This window comes from Salvia splendens, chromosome 10 (genome assembly GCF_004379255.2).
Source record: "Salvia splendens isolate huo1 chromosome 10, SspV2, whole genome shotgun sequence".
NCBI lineage: Eukaryota > Viridiplantae > Streptophyta > Magnoliopsida > Lamiales > Lamiaceae > Salvia > Salvia splendens.
This window is the reverse complement of record NC_056041.1, coordinates 4,480,935-4,495,792: the sequence shown is the minus strand read 5'-3', so window position 1 is coordinate 4,495,792 and position 14,858 is coordinate 4,480,935. Positions and strand designations below refer to the sequence as shown.

At 35.7% G+C, this 14,858-nt stretch overlaps 2 protein-coding genes across 5 annotated transcripts; one reads left to right on the top strand and one right to left on the bottom strand.

Annotated features, from left to right (window-relative positions):
* Window positions 1-2,180: 2,180 nt before the first annotated feature.
* LOC121751968 (heavy metal-associated isoprenylated plant protein 39-like) lies at window positions 2,181-3,297 on the bottom strand. Its single transcript, XM_042146807.1, has 3 exons — window positions 3,124-3,297; window positions 2,907-2,982; window positions 2,181-2,742 (listed from the first exon to the last, which is right to left on the bottom strand). The coding sequence occupies exons 1-3, from the start codon at window positions 3,127-3,129 to the stop codon at window positions 2,378-2,380; spliced, it is 447 nt and encodes a 148-aa protein (XP_042002741.1). The 5' UTR covers window positions 3,130-3,297; the 3' UTR covers window positions 2,181-2,377.
* Window positions 3,298-9,402: 6,105 nt separating this feature from the next.
* LOC121753017 (protein REVEILLE 6-like) lies at window positions 9,403-14,519 on the top strand. 4 transcript variants are annotated; one of them, XM_042148150.1, is made up of 8 exons: window positions 9,403-9,718; window positions 11,096-11,153; window positions 11,792-11,915; window positions 12,021-12,152; window positions 12,234-12,308; window positions 13,142-13,251; window positions 13,753-13,812; window positions 14,042-14,519. In XM_042148150.1, exons 1-8 carry the CDS (start codon window positions 9,555-9,557, stop codon window positions 14,138-14,140), a joined length of 822 nt encoding a protein of 273 aa, XP_042004084.1. In that variant the 5' UTR covers window positions 9,403-9,554; the 3' UTR covers window positions 14,141-14,519. The 4 variants fall into 4 exon arrangements, with proteins under 4 accessions (XP_042004084.1, XP_042004083.1, XP_042004081.1 ...); XM_042148149.1 differs by having other exon boundaries at window positions 11,997-12,152; XM_042148147.1 differs by having other exon boundaries at window positions 11,979-12,152.
* Window positions 14,520-14,858: the final 339 nt, after the last annotated feature.

Sequence of the window (14,858 nt, the reverse complement as noted above, 5' to 3'; positions counted from 1 at the left end):
TGATAGTTATTTAATTTATTGAATATTTAGAGTTTTATAAGATAAATCAATAATGAGTGCATGCATATTACTATTATGGCAGTTCAGAATTTTCGACCTATCAATACAAGTTGCGGTTCATAGTTTATTCCTGAGTTAGGACAACGAAAATTTACAGTTATGAGCTTATATATGATGTTGAAAATTCATAGATTTGGTGCTTTGCCTTTGTTCCACTCAATAGCGGACGCAGAAAATCATATTGATAGGGGCTATGTTTACTACATATTTCTTAAAAGTATATTTTTAGATTATTAATAGGGGCTTTACATAGAAATTTATATTTAATTTGGACAAATATAAATTTTTATAAAAGAAAAGCTCCCAAAAATGGTTTTAGGGATGGCTTAAGCCCCTTGTTAGCTACACTTGTGTCCGCACTTCCACTATTGTATAGTGTAAATACATTAGACAGGTACAAAAGGTCCTTTTAATGGTGCGCTTGTTTAACGACAAAATAAAATTGCAGTATCTAAATTCCACTTGCCAAAAGGTGATTATTTTATGTGTAATCTTTATCCAGTGCTTACATCTCACATTACGTAAATCAATTCTATGAAATGTGACATTTATATATCATAAACATTGATGACCAATTATTTGTATCATGGAGTACGTAAGGAATTTGATTTTCTCAGATAAAACTTGAACTTCTCAAAGTCATGGCCCATTTCAATATTTTTTTTTAAAAAAAGTCTTTGAAATTTTCAGCAAAAGCCGACTATTTGGAATTATTTGAAAGCTGCATCTTCAATACAAAATGAAGCAAGCACGCCAAAAATATTAAGTAGTAAAGAAAGTTCAACTACAATTAACTTAAATTTGATAGGACCAGCTAAGAGCATCTCCAGTGGGCGGATGTCCCACTCGGACATCCACTAGGACATCCCGAAAACACCTCCCGCCACGTCACTAGGACTTCTCATCCCACTGCCACGTCACTAGGACATCCCCTTCACAATCCGCCATTCCCATCGCCCTTCCCACTAGGACTTCCCGCAATAAAAAAAATCACAAATTCACAAATAAAACAATTTACGTTTACGGAAATAAAATTTCAACATGAATACGAACGGGAAAAATTAACAACTTCATTTAAAAAAAAACATACATGATTTGAAAAAAAAATTACATAGTAATAAAATTAGAGATGTAGAGAGAGAAACTTGTTAACACAAGTGGTGCGAATGAAATAAAATTCAACGAGCCGTATATATAGAGTTTAAAAAAAATTAAAAAATCGGACGTCCGACCCACGCCACAATAGCGGACGTCCGCCCGCCCGTCGCGCCGACGTCCGAGGACACCCGACGTCCTCACGGGACGTCCGTATCCGACCTCCCCTGCCATAATGGCGGACGTCCCGGTCGCCCGTCGCGCACGTCCGACCGGACATCCGCCATTGGAGATGCTCTAAGATCTCACTACTTCACAAACTTTTATGTGGCATATTCAGCTTTTCGTCAAAATCTGCTATGATATCATATTATTTTTAATGAAGATTATACAATATTTCATATATTTAAGCATATCTGATATTGAAGAGAGACCGAGAACGAATCAAGGTATGGTTGGCTAAGCCTACACGATAAGGAACCGGGGATGTATTGAGACGGGGTCGGCCGGTGTCGACTAATCCCACTGCTAGCCATGAGCATTATTGGGATAACTTTGTTAATCGATCTTTGACTTGACGACACACTGCCTCATTCCAACTTTTCCTGTCTTTTATTTGGCGGCCTGAGTTCGAATCTTGACGTTCCGTATAAAATTTAAAAATGTCCACCACTAATTCAAACATTTTTTTTATCACCTTACTTTTGTTGGTTCTCTCCCTACTTTTGCATGAGACAAAGATATAGAGACATAGATAGAGAAGGATGAAGAACAACATTGAAAAGAGAATACACTTTCTTAATCCAAATGGTGGCATACAATGTCAAAGAGATGTTTTGCGGATTCGACAGTGAAGAAGACTAATTGAACCCCACCCAATAAAATTTTGTCGCCAAACCAGCTAACTAATGATAGAAATTGTGGAGTACAATCTCACTAGTTAATTGATATGTTTACTTCATATTTTCGATATAAAACAACTCGTGTATGAATACGCCAACAAGTATTACCCAAACACTGTGAAATAGTAGGAAAATTAAAACCGCTCTATTATTATGGTATCTACACACTGGATAATGGATATTCTAGTCTTACAACTACACCATCACCAAACAAAAACAAAAGAAGATAAACCAAAAAATCGTTCAACTAAAAAAATAATTTAACAGCACCATCATCAACAGCGGAGAAAATCAAAGCACAAATCTTAATTAATTAATAATTAAGAAATAACGCAAGCATTGGGATCCTCCTCAGAGCTCCTCTGATAGTAAGCCGGGTACGCCGGCGCCGGCGCCACGGCGGCGGGCGGGTGATTATGGTAGTAGTAGAGGTTCTGATAGTAGGCCTGCTGGGCTTTGAGCAATTGGGCCGCGGCTTCTTCGGCCTTCTTCTTGTCTTCGGCGGCCTTCTTAGGGTCCTCCTTCTTCGGCTCCTCCTTCTTCTTCTCCGGCTCCTTCGCGGGCCCCACTGATATGATCTCCGTGTAGCAAATCTTCCTCAGCTTCGCCACCACATCTATGGGATCTATGTCTCCGGTTACAGTCAGCTTTTTGTCTTTTGAATCCAGTGAGATTGACTCCAGACCTGGGGGTAGAAATGGGGAGTATTAGAAAAATTTGGCCTTCCTCCTCTAAATATAACAACTTACTTCAATTTTATAATTTTTTTAACAATACTTCAATTTTTTCAATTATGCATTAGAATGATGGATTGGAGATAGTTTATGAAGATCTGGAGATGGTACTTACCGAAGAGGCCGGAGACTTTTTTCAGGGCTTTTTGCTTGGTTTTGTCGTCGGCAAGATCCAATTTCAGTATAACTTTCTGTAAAAGAATAAGGATAGAATGAAATTCATAAGCATCTAATAAAGTGAAGATTCATAATTTTAGCTAAAATAGGAAATCAAGAACCACAATCCATAGACAGAAAAGTAGATTCTAAACTGTACTACTCCTACTACTTACCATCATCTTTGTTGTCTTGTTTTATTTGTGTATGTGTTTGAGTGAGTTGTAGATCAAGAAAATGAAGAGGGTTGAAATGGAGAGAAAAGAGGAAGAAACAAAAAATGAATAAAGGAATTAATTATGAATATAAGAGAGAGTGAGTGAGATGAAGAGATGATTTTGTTGAGGAGTGTAAAAGAGAGAAGGGTGTTTATATAATGCAAAAATGAAGTGGGTGAGTCAACTAGAGTCAAGGTGTTTAGTCTGGTTAGGATTTTGCCACATTCACGAATGCCTCCTGGAAGATTCCTCTTGAGTCGCTGGCTGCAACGAAGAATGCGTATTCATACTTTTTTTTTTACTTTTCTTGTGATCCAATCAATATTTTGTAGTGCTCCAGTAATATATATTCCTATTGTTTTATTTTTCCCTAACTAAAAAATAATAGTGGTAAATTATTACTTCCTCTATCTATGATATAAAATTCATTTACAGTTTTAAGAAATACTATAAAGAAAACTTAATAAAAAAAATTCAAAAATGATTCATTGATCAATAATAGTACTAGTATACTAGTCGTAAAATAGTTTCCATTGGCCAATCTAAGTAGTACCCATAGTTTCATAATTAGTGTTTAGTATTCCAATTTTGGAGAAAATATTCAGTGGTCTAGACACACCACGTGGCGTGATGATGTGGTGTGTCTATATAAGGTATCTAGTTGTTATAAATAGAATACAATTTTGAAATTTAAAAACTTTTCAAATTATAATATAAACTATTAATACACATATATATATATAATACTCCCTCCGTCCCATATAATTTGACCCAGTTTTCTATTTTGGGCCGTCCCACATAATTTTACCCACTTCACTTTTACCATTTTTGGTAGTGGACCCACATTCCACTAACTCATTCCTACTCACATTTAATTATAAAACTAATATATAAAAATATGACTCACACTCCACTAACTTTTTCAACTCATTTTTCATTACATTTCTTAAAATCCGTGCCCTATCAAAGTGTCTCAAATTATGTGGGACGGAGGGAGTAATATATTTCATCTTTTTTTATTATATATTCACATCATTCTAGGTGATTTATTTAAATTTGATGAGACTATTCTCTCTCTTTTTTTTTATTTTATTTTATTTTATGGAGAAATATATGGAACGTGTATATATGTATCTAAAAATCACAATACTTTAACTTAAATGTACTATTTTTCATTTTGTATCTATACATGAAAACAATCAAAAATAAAAACATAATAATAAACTAAATCATAATTAATCATGTTAGTACTATAGGCACGGAATTAAAAATATTTATATGTAATTTTATTTTTTTAATACACAAAATAAATGAAATTACTTAGAATTGTATGTATCTCAAATAATCACACTACATTAACTTAAGTTTACTATCTTTTCATTTTGTATTTATATATGAAAAGAATTATGAATAAAAATATAGTACTATAAACTTAATCATAAATCATATTAGTATTATAGGCATGAAATTAAAATATTTATATAATTTTATTTTACCATTACACAAAATATAAATACTTATATAAATTAGTCTTACAATGATGTGAATAGATAATAAAAAAGATGGAATACATTATTATATATGCGTGTTATTAATAGTTTATATTATGATTGAAAAGTTTTTAAATTCAAAATTATATTCTATATATGAGAACTAGATACCTTATATAGCTCAATTTATGTCTACTACTCCTATTTGTCAATTTCTAATTAGTGGACAACCACGTCATCATGCCACGTGGTGTGTCTAGACCATTGAATATTTTCTCCCAATTTTGATACTAGTACTCTTATTATTATCCATCATCAAATGTCTCATATTTTCACCATTTCCATTCCACTTACTATTTTTATAATTGAATCATACTACTTACTAATTGAATTAACTGATTTTATTTATATTTTATCATAAAATTAATATATAAAAATAAAATCTTTTTTTTTTAATTTTACCTTTCTTAAGATTCATGCTTAGTCAAGATAAGGTAGTGTATTAATTTATGGAGATAGGAGTAATATATCATCAATCACTACGCTAGTTAAAAAATCAAATTTGAAACCTAAATGGAGTAATAAAATTATAGAGTTTGGATGAGTAACTTGTAAAAATATAAAATAAGAAATTATATAAGGACGACTCTTTCAAACATATACTCCATCAAATAAATGAATGAATAAGAGAAAGATATCATTGATTTATTGTATAAGTAATTTAAAGATAAGTACTAACCTGACCTAGAATTGAGTTGTTTCAAATTTTAAGCCACATGATTTAGACTCAAGAGTCAACAGGAAGAAGTCATAGTCATCATTTTTTAGCGTGTTGCAGATCTACTTTATTGGACTAAAGGTCTACAAAATTGGGATCTCTATCTTGATAACTGTTATGATAACTCCATTTTAGTCACCCAATTAGCACTGTTTCAAAGTTGAAATAGTTATAAGTAAATCACTAAAGCTACTGGTTAAAGATTCAAATCGATTATTAACCGAACTAGGATATTGTAATAAACATATATAAATACAATTAATATATAGTTATATCATAAAAACTAGTGAATGACGAATTTAATTTATATACTATCTCTCGTCTTTTAAAAATAGAAATTTAGACTGACTGGTAGTAAAGAGATCTGCAGTGGCGGTGGTGCCGCGGAAAAGCTGGCGGCGTCAGCTGTTCGTGCAGAGAGAAAGATGTGTTCAGTTAGGGTTTCGATTTGGGGAAGAAGAAAGGTGAGAGAGGGAGGAGTAGGGAGAAGAAATTGGAGAGTCGCTCCTGAAAGAAATTGGCGGAGGTTGAGAGAGAAGAGGGTGGCGGAAAGAGCGGTGATTGTTTTAGGCCTGCTACTTTTTGTATTGGCCCAATGTATTTATTCAATATGTAACATTTTTGAACTTTGCAGTTTCGGGCTGAAGTTATTAAAGTGTAGGCTGTGGAGCATATACATGGGTAGGAGTCTACTATAAAAATGGTCCGAGTTTATCTCGCTTATAATTTTTAGACTTTAAAAATATCGTCAAACATTCTTGGATTAAAGTTTTATTTAAAAAATGGTCCTTTTGGCTATTTTTTATCTGAAAATACCTTTTTGGGCTCTTGAACAATTTTGTCTTTCCGCCTTTTTAACTTTTTCAATCTTATATTATTTCACAATTCCACCCCTACACAAAACGCTTTTATAATAGAATATATTAATTAATATTTTTAATTAAAATCAATTTATTAGTATTTAAAAAGCTAAATTTGAAATTTAATTTTATAAAATTAAATCTAGTATTGAAATAAAAAAACAAAGTGAATGATGAAAAAAAAGAGAAAGAATAAGATAATTTTGAAATAATATCAGATTTAGAACCTTATTGAAATAATATCAGATTGAAAAAGTTAAAAATGTGAAAGAAAAAAAAATTGCCCACAAGCCCAAAAGGGCATTTTTGGATAAAAAATAGTCAAAATGACTATTTTTAAAATAAACTCTTAGTCCAATGATGTCTAGTGATATTTTTAAATCCCAGGAAATGGACGAGATAAATCTATAGTCCAAAAACCATTTTTATAATTCAATCTTAATTCTATGATTGGATTGAGATTTTTTCCTAAACTTGGGGCGAAATTAAATAAAGAGAAAAGAGTAATGAAGAGATTGGTTTGCTTCAGCCATAATTTTATTATAACTTAAAATTTGTCCCATGATATTAACTTATGCAGATGACGTGGCGCTTATTTAACTAGATAATGTGACCTGATAAAGATTATTGAAGGATAACTTCAACCCAATTCACGTTTGTAGTGAATTGTGAACCACTATAGTAAATTACTCCCCTTCCTATTTAAGATCATATTTTTTTTAGTTTCTCATTCAAAATATTCATTTTATATTTTTAGAAATGAATTCCTCTCTAAAATATTAAACTATTTTTTTTACCGAACAACTCATCTTAAAAATATGTGATAAAAAATATGAACAACTTGACTAGAATGACCGAAACGACAACATTTCAAATTTACATAGATCAATTTCAATTTTATTGAAAACTAGTCTTACTTGATAGGAGTAACGGTTAATTATGCGGAGTACAACAAAGTTCAAGTTTACATAGACATCGTTGTTCTGAAAATTAACATAATTAGTCTTGCATCTATCAATTTCATTTTCACCAAAAACTTGCGACATATTTGTAACTTATAAGTTATGCGGATGAGTACTAATTAAACGGTATATACACACTCCAATCATTTCCATCAAAAGAAATATATTTTTAAGTATAAATACATTGAAAAGTAATTTCACTCTAAGGCCATCCACAACGCTGTTCCTATACCGTTCTTATACCGTTCCTTAAACCACTATTTGAGGGCACCACTGTACTTTTTTACTCCATTCCTTAACTAAGGAACGGAACCTGCAACCCTCCGTTCCTTAACCGTTCCTTAAATTACTATTCATTCAATTTCATTTTTTTTATTTCCAACCCAATTCAATTTAAATAAACACACTTTAAAAAACAAACACACTTTATTAAAAAAACACACAACATTAAAAAAAATTACAACTTAAACGTAAAAAAATAAAAAGCACACAATTAAAATCCTAAAAAAATAAAAGTACACAATTTTAATAATTTCATCCGCCAAAATTTGCCCAAATGTGCTCAATTAGATCATGTTGGAGTTGGGTGTGGGCACTAGAGTCGCGTGTCCTTGCACGAATAGATAACCGTTCTTGTATAGACGGATGCGCTCCACTTCGAGGCGGACTACTTGCGGTTGAGCTTCCGGGGGATTCGTCGTCGAACCAATTTCCCGCCTCGGGTCCTTCGTCTTGGACAATCATGTTGTGCAAGATTATGCACGTATACATGATGTCGACCATGTTTTCCATGAACCACGTACGAGCCGGGGCTTTGATGATGTTGAAGCGCGCTTGGAGAACCCCGAACGCTCTCTCCACATCCTTGCGAGCAGCCTCCTGCTTCTGCGCAAAAAGAGTCTGCTTTGGGTTCGCAGACCCGCTGCACGTCTTCACGAAGGTAGGCCACTTCGGGTAGATGCCATCGGCGAGATAGTACCCCATTTTATAAAGCCGGTTGTTGGCGACGAAGTTGATGGCCGGCGCTTTACCATCCAAAACTTCGGTCAAGAGGTCGGACTGGTGGAGCACGTTTACGTCGTTGTTCGACCCGGGGACCCCGAAGTACGCGTGCCAGATCCAAAGGCGGTAGTCGGCAACGGCCTCAAGTATAACGGTTGGGTGGGTGCCTTTGTGGCCGCTCGTGTAGGACCCCTTCCACGCCACCGGGCAATTCTTCCATTGCCAGTGCATGCAATCGACGCTGCCGAGCATCCCGGGGAATCCGTGCACTGTTTCGTGAAGGTTGAGCAGGAACTGACAATCGGTCGTGCTTGGCCTTCGGAGAAATTCGTCGTTGAAGGCTGCCCGGACGCCTTGGCAGAATTTGAGCAAGCACATTCGCCCAGTGCTGTCTCCGATGTGGAGGTATTCGTCGAACATGTCGACCGTTTGTCCAGTCGCAAGCTGGCGGATTGCTGCAGTACATTTCTGCAGCGTCGTGTGGCTGGGACGGCCGACCGCGTCGAACCCTTCCTGGAAGAACTCTTCCCGGGCTGCCAAAGTATTCGCGATGTGGAGAAATAACGGTTTCCCCATGCGGAAACGGCGACGGAAGTACGTATCTCCCCAAACCGGGTTATCGCAGAAGTAGTCGCGTACTAACCTTGCGGCGGCTTCCTCCCGGTTACGATGGATGTACGTACGGGAGCGTCGTTGGGGTGGCGCGGCTTCTTCCGCCTCCCGTCTTCGATCTTCTTCAAGTGATTGTTCCAATATTTGACGCATTTTTTCATAAGGATCCATTAGTTTGATTAAATTTGGGAGAAGGAAAATATAGTTGATTTGAGATGAAAATTGGGGTGGAAATAGAGAGGAATAGATGTGTGTTTGTGATTGAAATGAGTATGAAATAGGAACGGCGACGACACGGAACGGCGACGCGTGCCGCCGCGGAACCGTTCCGCCGGAACGGCATAGGAACCGCAACGGCACAGCGTTGCGGGTGCCCTAACTTTCCATACCAAATTCAAATTTCACCTCTTTTTTTTTACTATATGTCTAAAATTTTTTGATATATTTAGTGAGTAATAGGCAAATATGGGTTTGGGTTTCTACACAAAAAAAAAATGAAATTTGGTTTATGTTGGGATATGTAACCAAACAGTCTATCTATATTCTAAACACAAACCACATCAGTAGGCTCCTCACTCCTGCAATATACACACAGTTAAGGAGCAGCCACACACATTGACACACAGCGCATGTTCTCTCATTGAACACGAATCAACCCGGGGGCTTCTTCTTGGATTGGAACGGCATGGCGCTGCTGAACATCGGCCTATTTTCGCCTCCGGCAGCTGGTCATGGCACGCCGCCGGCCGAGGACCCCAATAAAAAAATCCGAAAACCCTACACCATTACCAAGTCACGTGAGAGCTGGACCGAACCGGAGCACGACAAGTTCCTCGAAGCGCCCCAGCTGTAAGTCTGAGATTATGGCTTTCGGTTCGATTTTGTTAGGGTTTTTGGAGCAGTGTTGAAATGTGGCTTCGAATTTGTAATTTATTGGTTTGTTTGAATTGCGTTGTTTAGTGTTTGATGAATTAGTGCCTATATTGTTACAATTTCTATTCAATTGAGCCACAACTTTTTTTCCCCTGCGACGGAACTACGTAGGGACAAGCCCCCGCTGGGCACCGAACCCCGACCCCACCTTATTCCTGCGTTCTCCGACCGATCTCCGCCCCAGATTAAGCCCTGCACTTCAACCGTCCAGACTCCACGGAATCCGCCGCCGCCGCTGATTCTGCGAAATTGAAAAATTGTTGGAGAAGATGAGACTTGGGCTTATAAGTTTTGGGCCATTTATATAATAGTTGGGCTGCTTTTAATTTTTGGATATAATAAACTAATGATGCCCTTGACATAATTACCCGATTCAGATTAAAATTTGATATGGAAATGTATATAATTTTATCAAATAAAATAATCTTAAGTGCAGTGTGCAATACTTCTCATGTTTTTTATAAATTTTGTTTGCCCCCAAACCTCCTAATTTACTTGGTACTTGGTACTTGGATTCAGATCACTTGGTGGTTTGGTAGAATTAGAATTAGTAGTATAAAATTATTTGCAATTGTTATGCAAGTAGTAGTTAATAAATTTATTAGTAAGTGAAACTTATTTATGATATCTTTGTAAAATAGATCACTTGGTGTTTTGGTAGAATTAGAATTAGTAGTATAAAATTATTTGCAAGTGTTATGCAAATAGTTGTTAATAAATTTATTAGTATGTGAAACTTATTTAAGATATATTTCTAAAATAGAATGGGAGATGAATGAACTAATAATATATTAGTTGTATACATTGAGGAATAATTTAAAAAAAAAATTAGAATAAGACTATTCTTAAGCGATTTCAAGACATAGCGATTTGTCGAAAACAATTACTCATCCGCGAATAGGAGTCTCGTTTTTTCATTTTGGTCCGTCTGCGAATAGGAGTCCCGGTTCATTATTACTATAAATGGAAAAGAGTCATACATTCCACTAACTCAATCCCCTCACATTTAATTTAAAACTACTAATATATAAAAATGAGACTGATATTTCACTAACTTTCTTCCACCCACTTTTCTTAACATTTCTTAAAACTCGTGCCGGAAGAAATAAGACTCCTATTCGCGGACGGAGGAATGTCATCTAGTGTGTCGTAAAAGCTGTACAAACATTACATGTAAAGTTAAATATTTTAATATTATTATTATTTTAAAAATTTCAGCCCCGGCTTATTTAATTTCCTAGTTCCGTCACTAGGTATAGTGTAGTTTACAAATTTTCTATTATCTTTGTATAGCTTTGATCGTGATTGGAAGAAGATTGAAGCATTTATTGGATCGAAAACAGTAATTCAGGTAATTTCTATCTAGTCATATTAGTGACAAGTAGAATGAGCTTTTTTGAATTAGTATCCTGCAGATGAATTAGATACTCTACCTTTTGGGAAGGATGGATCTCTAGGTGAATTTAATAAAGATGGGGTTTCCACAATTCAGGAATCCTTTGTACCTTTTTGCTTCATTTTAGCATATTGTGTTGTAGTACTAGTTAGAATGAAAACTGAAGAAGGTATGCAGAATCCAGGTTTGCCGGTCTCGCTATTCAGAATGTTAAGTGTTCTATTTGGATTGTTCCACTGAAGCTGATAAATTGATTAATCATTAGTTTAATGCAATATTTCCTCTCCCATATATTTTTAGTGTTTTTGTTCTAATACTTCACCTGTTCAAAAATCTGCTGAATTTTCTTGCTATCCTTACTTTGCATGTGAGCTTCAAATACTTGCTGCTGACTGCGTGAATCAAGTAGATGGGATGTGTTGTTTCTTGATAGTCCATTTGACTTGCATGTGGTGAGTGAAGGATACACTATTCCATTATTTCTAGTGATTTCAGGTAGTATTAGGTCTACATCTCTATTACGTGATGAAGCTATTGTGTTGCCCAATGCCCAGTTACCCACAGTAGCTTGAGACAGATTGTAACTTTTGTAGATACGTAGCCACGCACAGAAGTATTTTCTTAAAGTTCAAAAGAGTGGAACCAATGAACATCTTCCTCCACCTCGGCCAAAAAGAAAAGCTGCTCATCCATATCCACAAAAAGCGTCTAAAATTGGTATGCACTATTTCTATTGAATCATTGTCAAATTGGCAAACTTTAAAATAACCTTTTTTTAAGCTCCAGTTCTTTCACAAGAGAGACCATCCTTGCAAGGCTCAGCTGCTGTTCCTGATAACGGATTTGGAAGGAGGCCTGATGCTTCTGCAATACTAAGAAATGAATCTGCTGCATCTATACCTGGCTGGACGGAGAAACCTTTGCAGAATACCAATTTTTTGCATGCAACTGGAGGTTAACCACTCCTCTCTGTCAACAGAACATTTTTATGCAGCTTGAAGGTTTTTTTTTGCTAAAGTTGATTTCCTGTTGCAGGTGATACTGGACAGACAATGCCCTATATTTGCTCTTCTGGTAGCAACAACAGCACAACAAGGACAAGACCCACAGGTGAGATAACTGCCGAATTTTTTATGCTCGTGCCCTCCAACTTAATACTAGTGATGGTACAGCTCAAAAGGGACAGGAAGGCATCATCTGCTCCTCCCCCCCCAATCTATTGTTTAAAGTGTAATAAGGCCTTTTAATATCTATTCAGGCAATTATAATATATTCCAGTGTCAATATGATTGTCAATCATAGTTTATGTCTTTATGAAATTTATGTGTTTTGCCTAAAAACGTCAATGAAGTTCAAATAAGTTTTGCTTTATGTGCTACTATAAGTTTTGCTTGTGATAGTGGTCATCTCGAGGTGTGTATATATTGCACTATATATTCTAGATCAAAGAAGGACTTTTAATATCTATACATGCAATTATAATATATTCTAGTGCCAATATGATTGTCAATCATAGTTTGTGTCTTTATGAAATTTATGTGTTTTGCCTAAAAACGTCAATGAAGTTCAAATAAGTTTTGCTTTATGTGCTACTATAAATTTTGCTTGTGATAGTGGTCATCTTGAGATGTGTATATATTGCACTATAGTTGCTTCTGGCTTTCAGTCAACAATTTAGTCCTTTAGCTAATTTGCACCTCCGGGCTGATTTGATGTTTGAGTCGTCTTGCTTATCTATTTCTATTTTAGCAATGTTGTTTATTACGTGCTTAACTCTGCCGTCTGCAATCCCTCTGGACTACTTTAACCTTTCTCTTTGTCCAAGCTATACAGTAATATTTATTTCTCTTTGTCAAGGCTATACAGTAATCTTTAGTCTGCACTGGTATCCTGACCTAGTTCTGTAATATTGCCTACTAACCTCTCTTTTCTTTTGAATGCAGTTCTCCCTGATTTTGTTCAAGTGTACAGTTTCATAGGCAGTGTCTTTGACCCAAATGTGACTGGCCATTTGCAGAAATTGAAGAAGATGGACCCAATCGATATTGAGACAGTATGCTTTCTAAACTTTGATTTTTCTGATCCTCTTGTTGCTGCAGCATTCCTTGATATGTTGAAGATCAGTAATTTGAATGGATTCCATCACCTAATCAAAACAAAGACTAGGTTTTTAGTCAATGAGACAAGGAACTAAAATTAGATGGATCTAAAGGCTTGTAATAGCGTGTCATATCGAAAAGTATGTGATATGCTTTTCCTGATGAATTGAGGGTAGGTAGTTTACATCGTGAAGGTGACAGTTGCTTTTGCACCTTTGTTTAGAGCTGTAGCGTCTCTTTGCTAGTACCAACCCCTGCTTTCCTGCATGCTCCATGTTCTGTTGAAAGTAATCAATGGTGCTCTGATCTATTTCTATCGACCACCAGGTTTAACGGATATTCTGATATAGAATTATTGTTGGGTTTTCATCTAGTTCTTTCCTCTTAATTTACATTTTAAGTATCTTACTCAAGCTCTTAGCATCTCATTGTCTCTATCTCTGTCTCTTAAACAGGTACTATTGTTGATGAGAAATCTCTCGATCAATTTGGCTAGTCGTGATTTCGAGAATCATGTAGGTGCAAATTCACCACGAGCATTAAAGTATTTATACAGTGGCTAGTTTCCAGTTTGCCTATGCTTGTCTGTGCATCCTCTGCCTGTTATTTGCCAAATTTGTTGATGAGACATTATTATACTTAATGTCATATCTGCCTGAATTTTGGGTGAACCTGTGAAATGTAGTATGACATGACTTGCGTATCATATAACATATCTAATAGATTAATATGCCACTGTTGCAGAGAAGGGTGCTTTCCTCATATGAGATTGACCCCAAGAAGGACAATGCTTTCCATGTCACTGGTTCTATCCTTTGTAGCCAATCTGAGGGTGCAGGCTAACTTTGTGTGTCATTGGTGCTTTCATGCCTTGGTACTCTCTCCATCTCCCTCTCCCTCTCCATCTCCCTCTCCCTCTCCCTCTCTTCATCAATCATCCTAGGATCATGTATCAACCAGGTCATTATTGCATGGATGATACTAGGCGAACTTGAGTATCGTTCTTGTTAAATCTTCTTCTGGCTATGCAGTTAGTGTGCCTTGTACATTACATACAGGCAAATGCAATAAAAATGAGAGGGGGTATTTCCCAGAATGTAAATTCTGATTCACTATTATCTGTAAATGCAAATTTTGATCATATAGTGCAGCTATATATTGTAGATGATGTAAAGTTTTTGCTTTTTGAGTGATTCACAAAAATAGATGATACTTCACGCAAGATAGTTAAAATCGGCTACTAAAGCTGTGTCATTAGTACTACTTTTATTGCATTTTCTTTGATGTAAGAATGTTAATAGTGTGGTTAGTGCCATGTTAAGCTTGTCAACCAAGAAGTGGCGCTGGAGAAAATTTTTGCACACTTTAACATGTCTATTCACCAATTACCAAACTGTAAGTTAATCTCATGTTAATGTAACCTAATCGGCTTATCGTTTGTACCTCCTTTGATGGTTTTTTTAATGATATCAAGCATCGTACATTCAGTATTACTTTTTGGCAAAATAGCTTCTAATCACAAGAATAATTTTTTTTAACAAAATGACTTTTATGTAGTAGT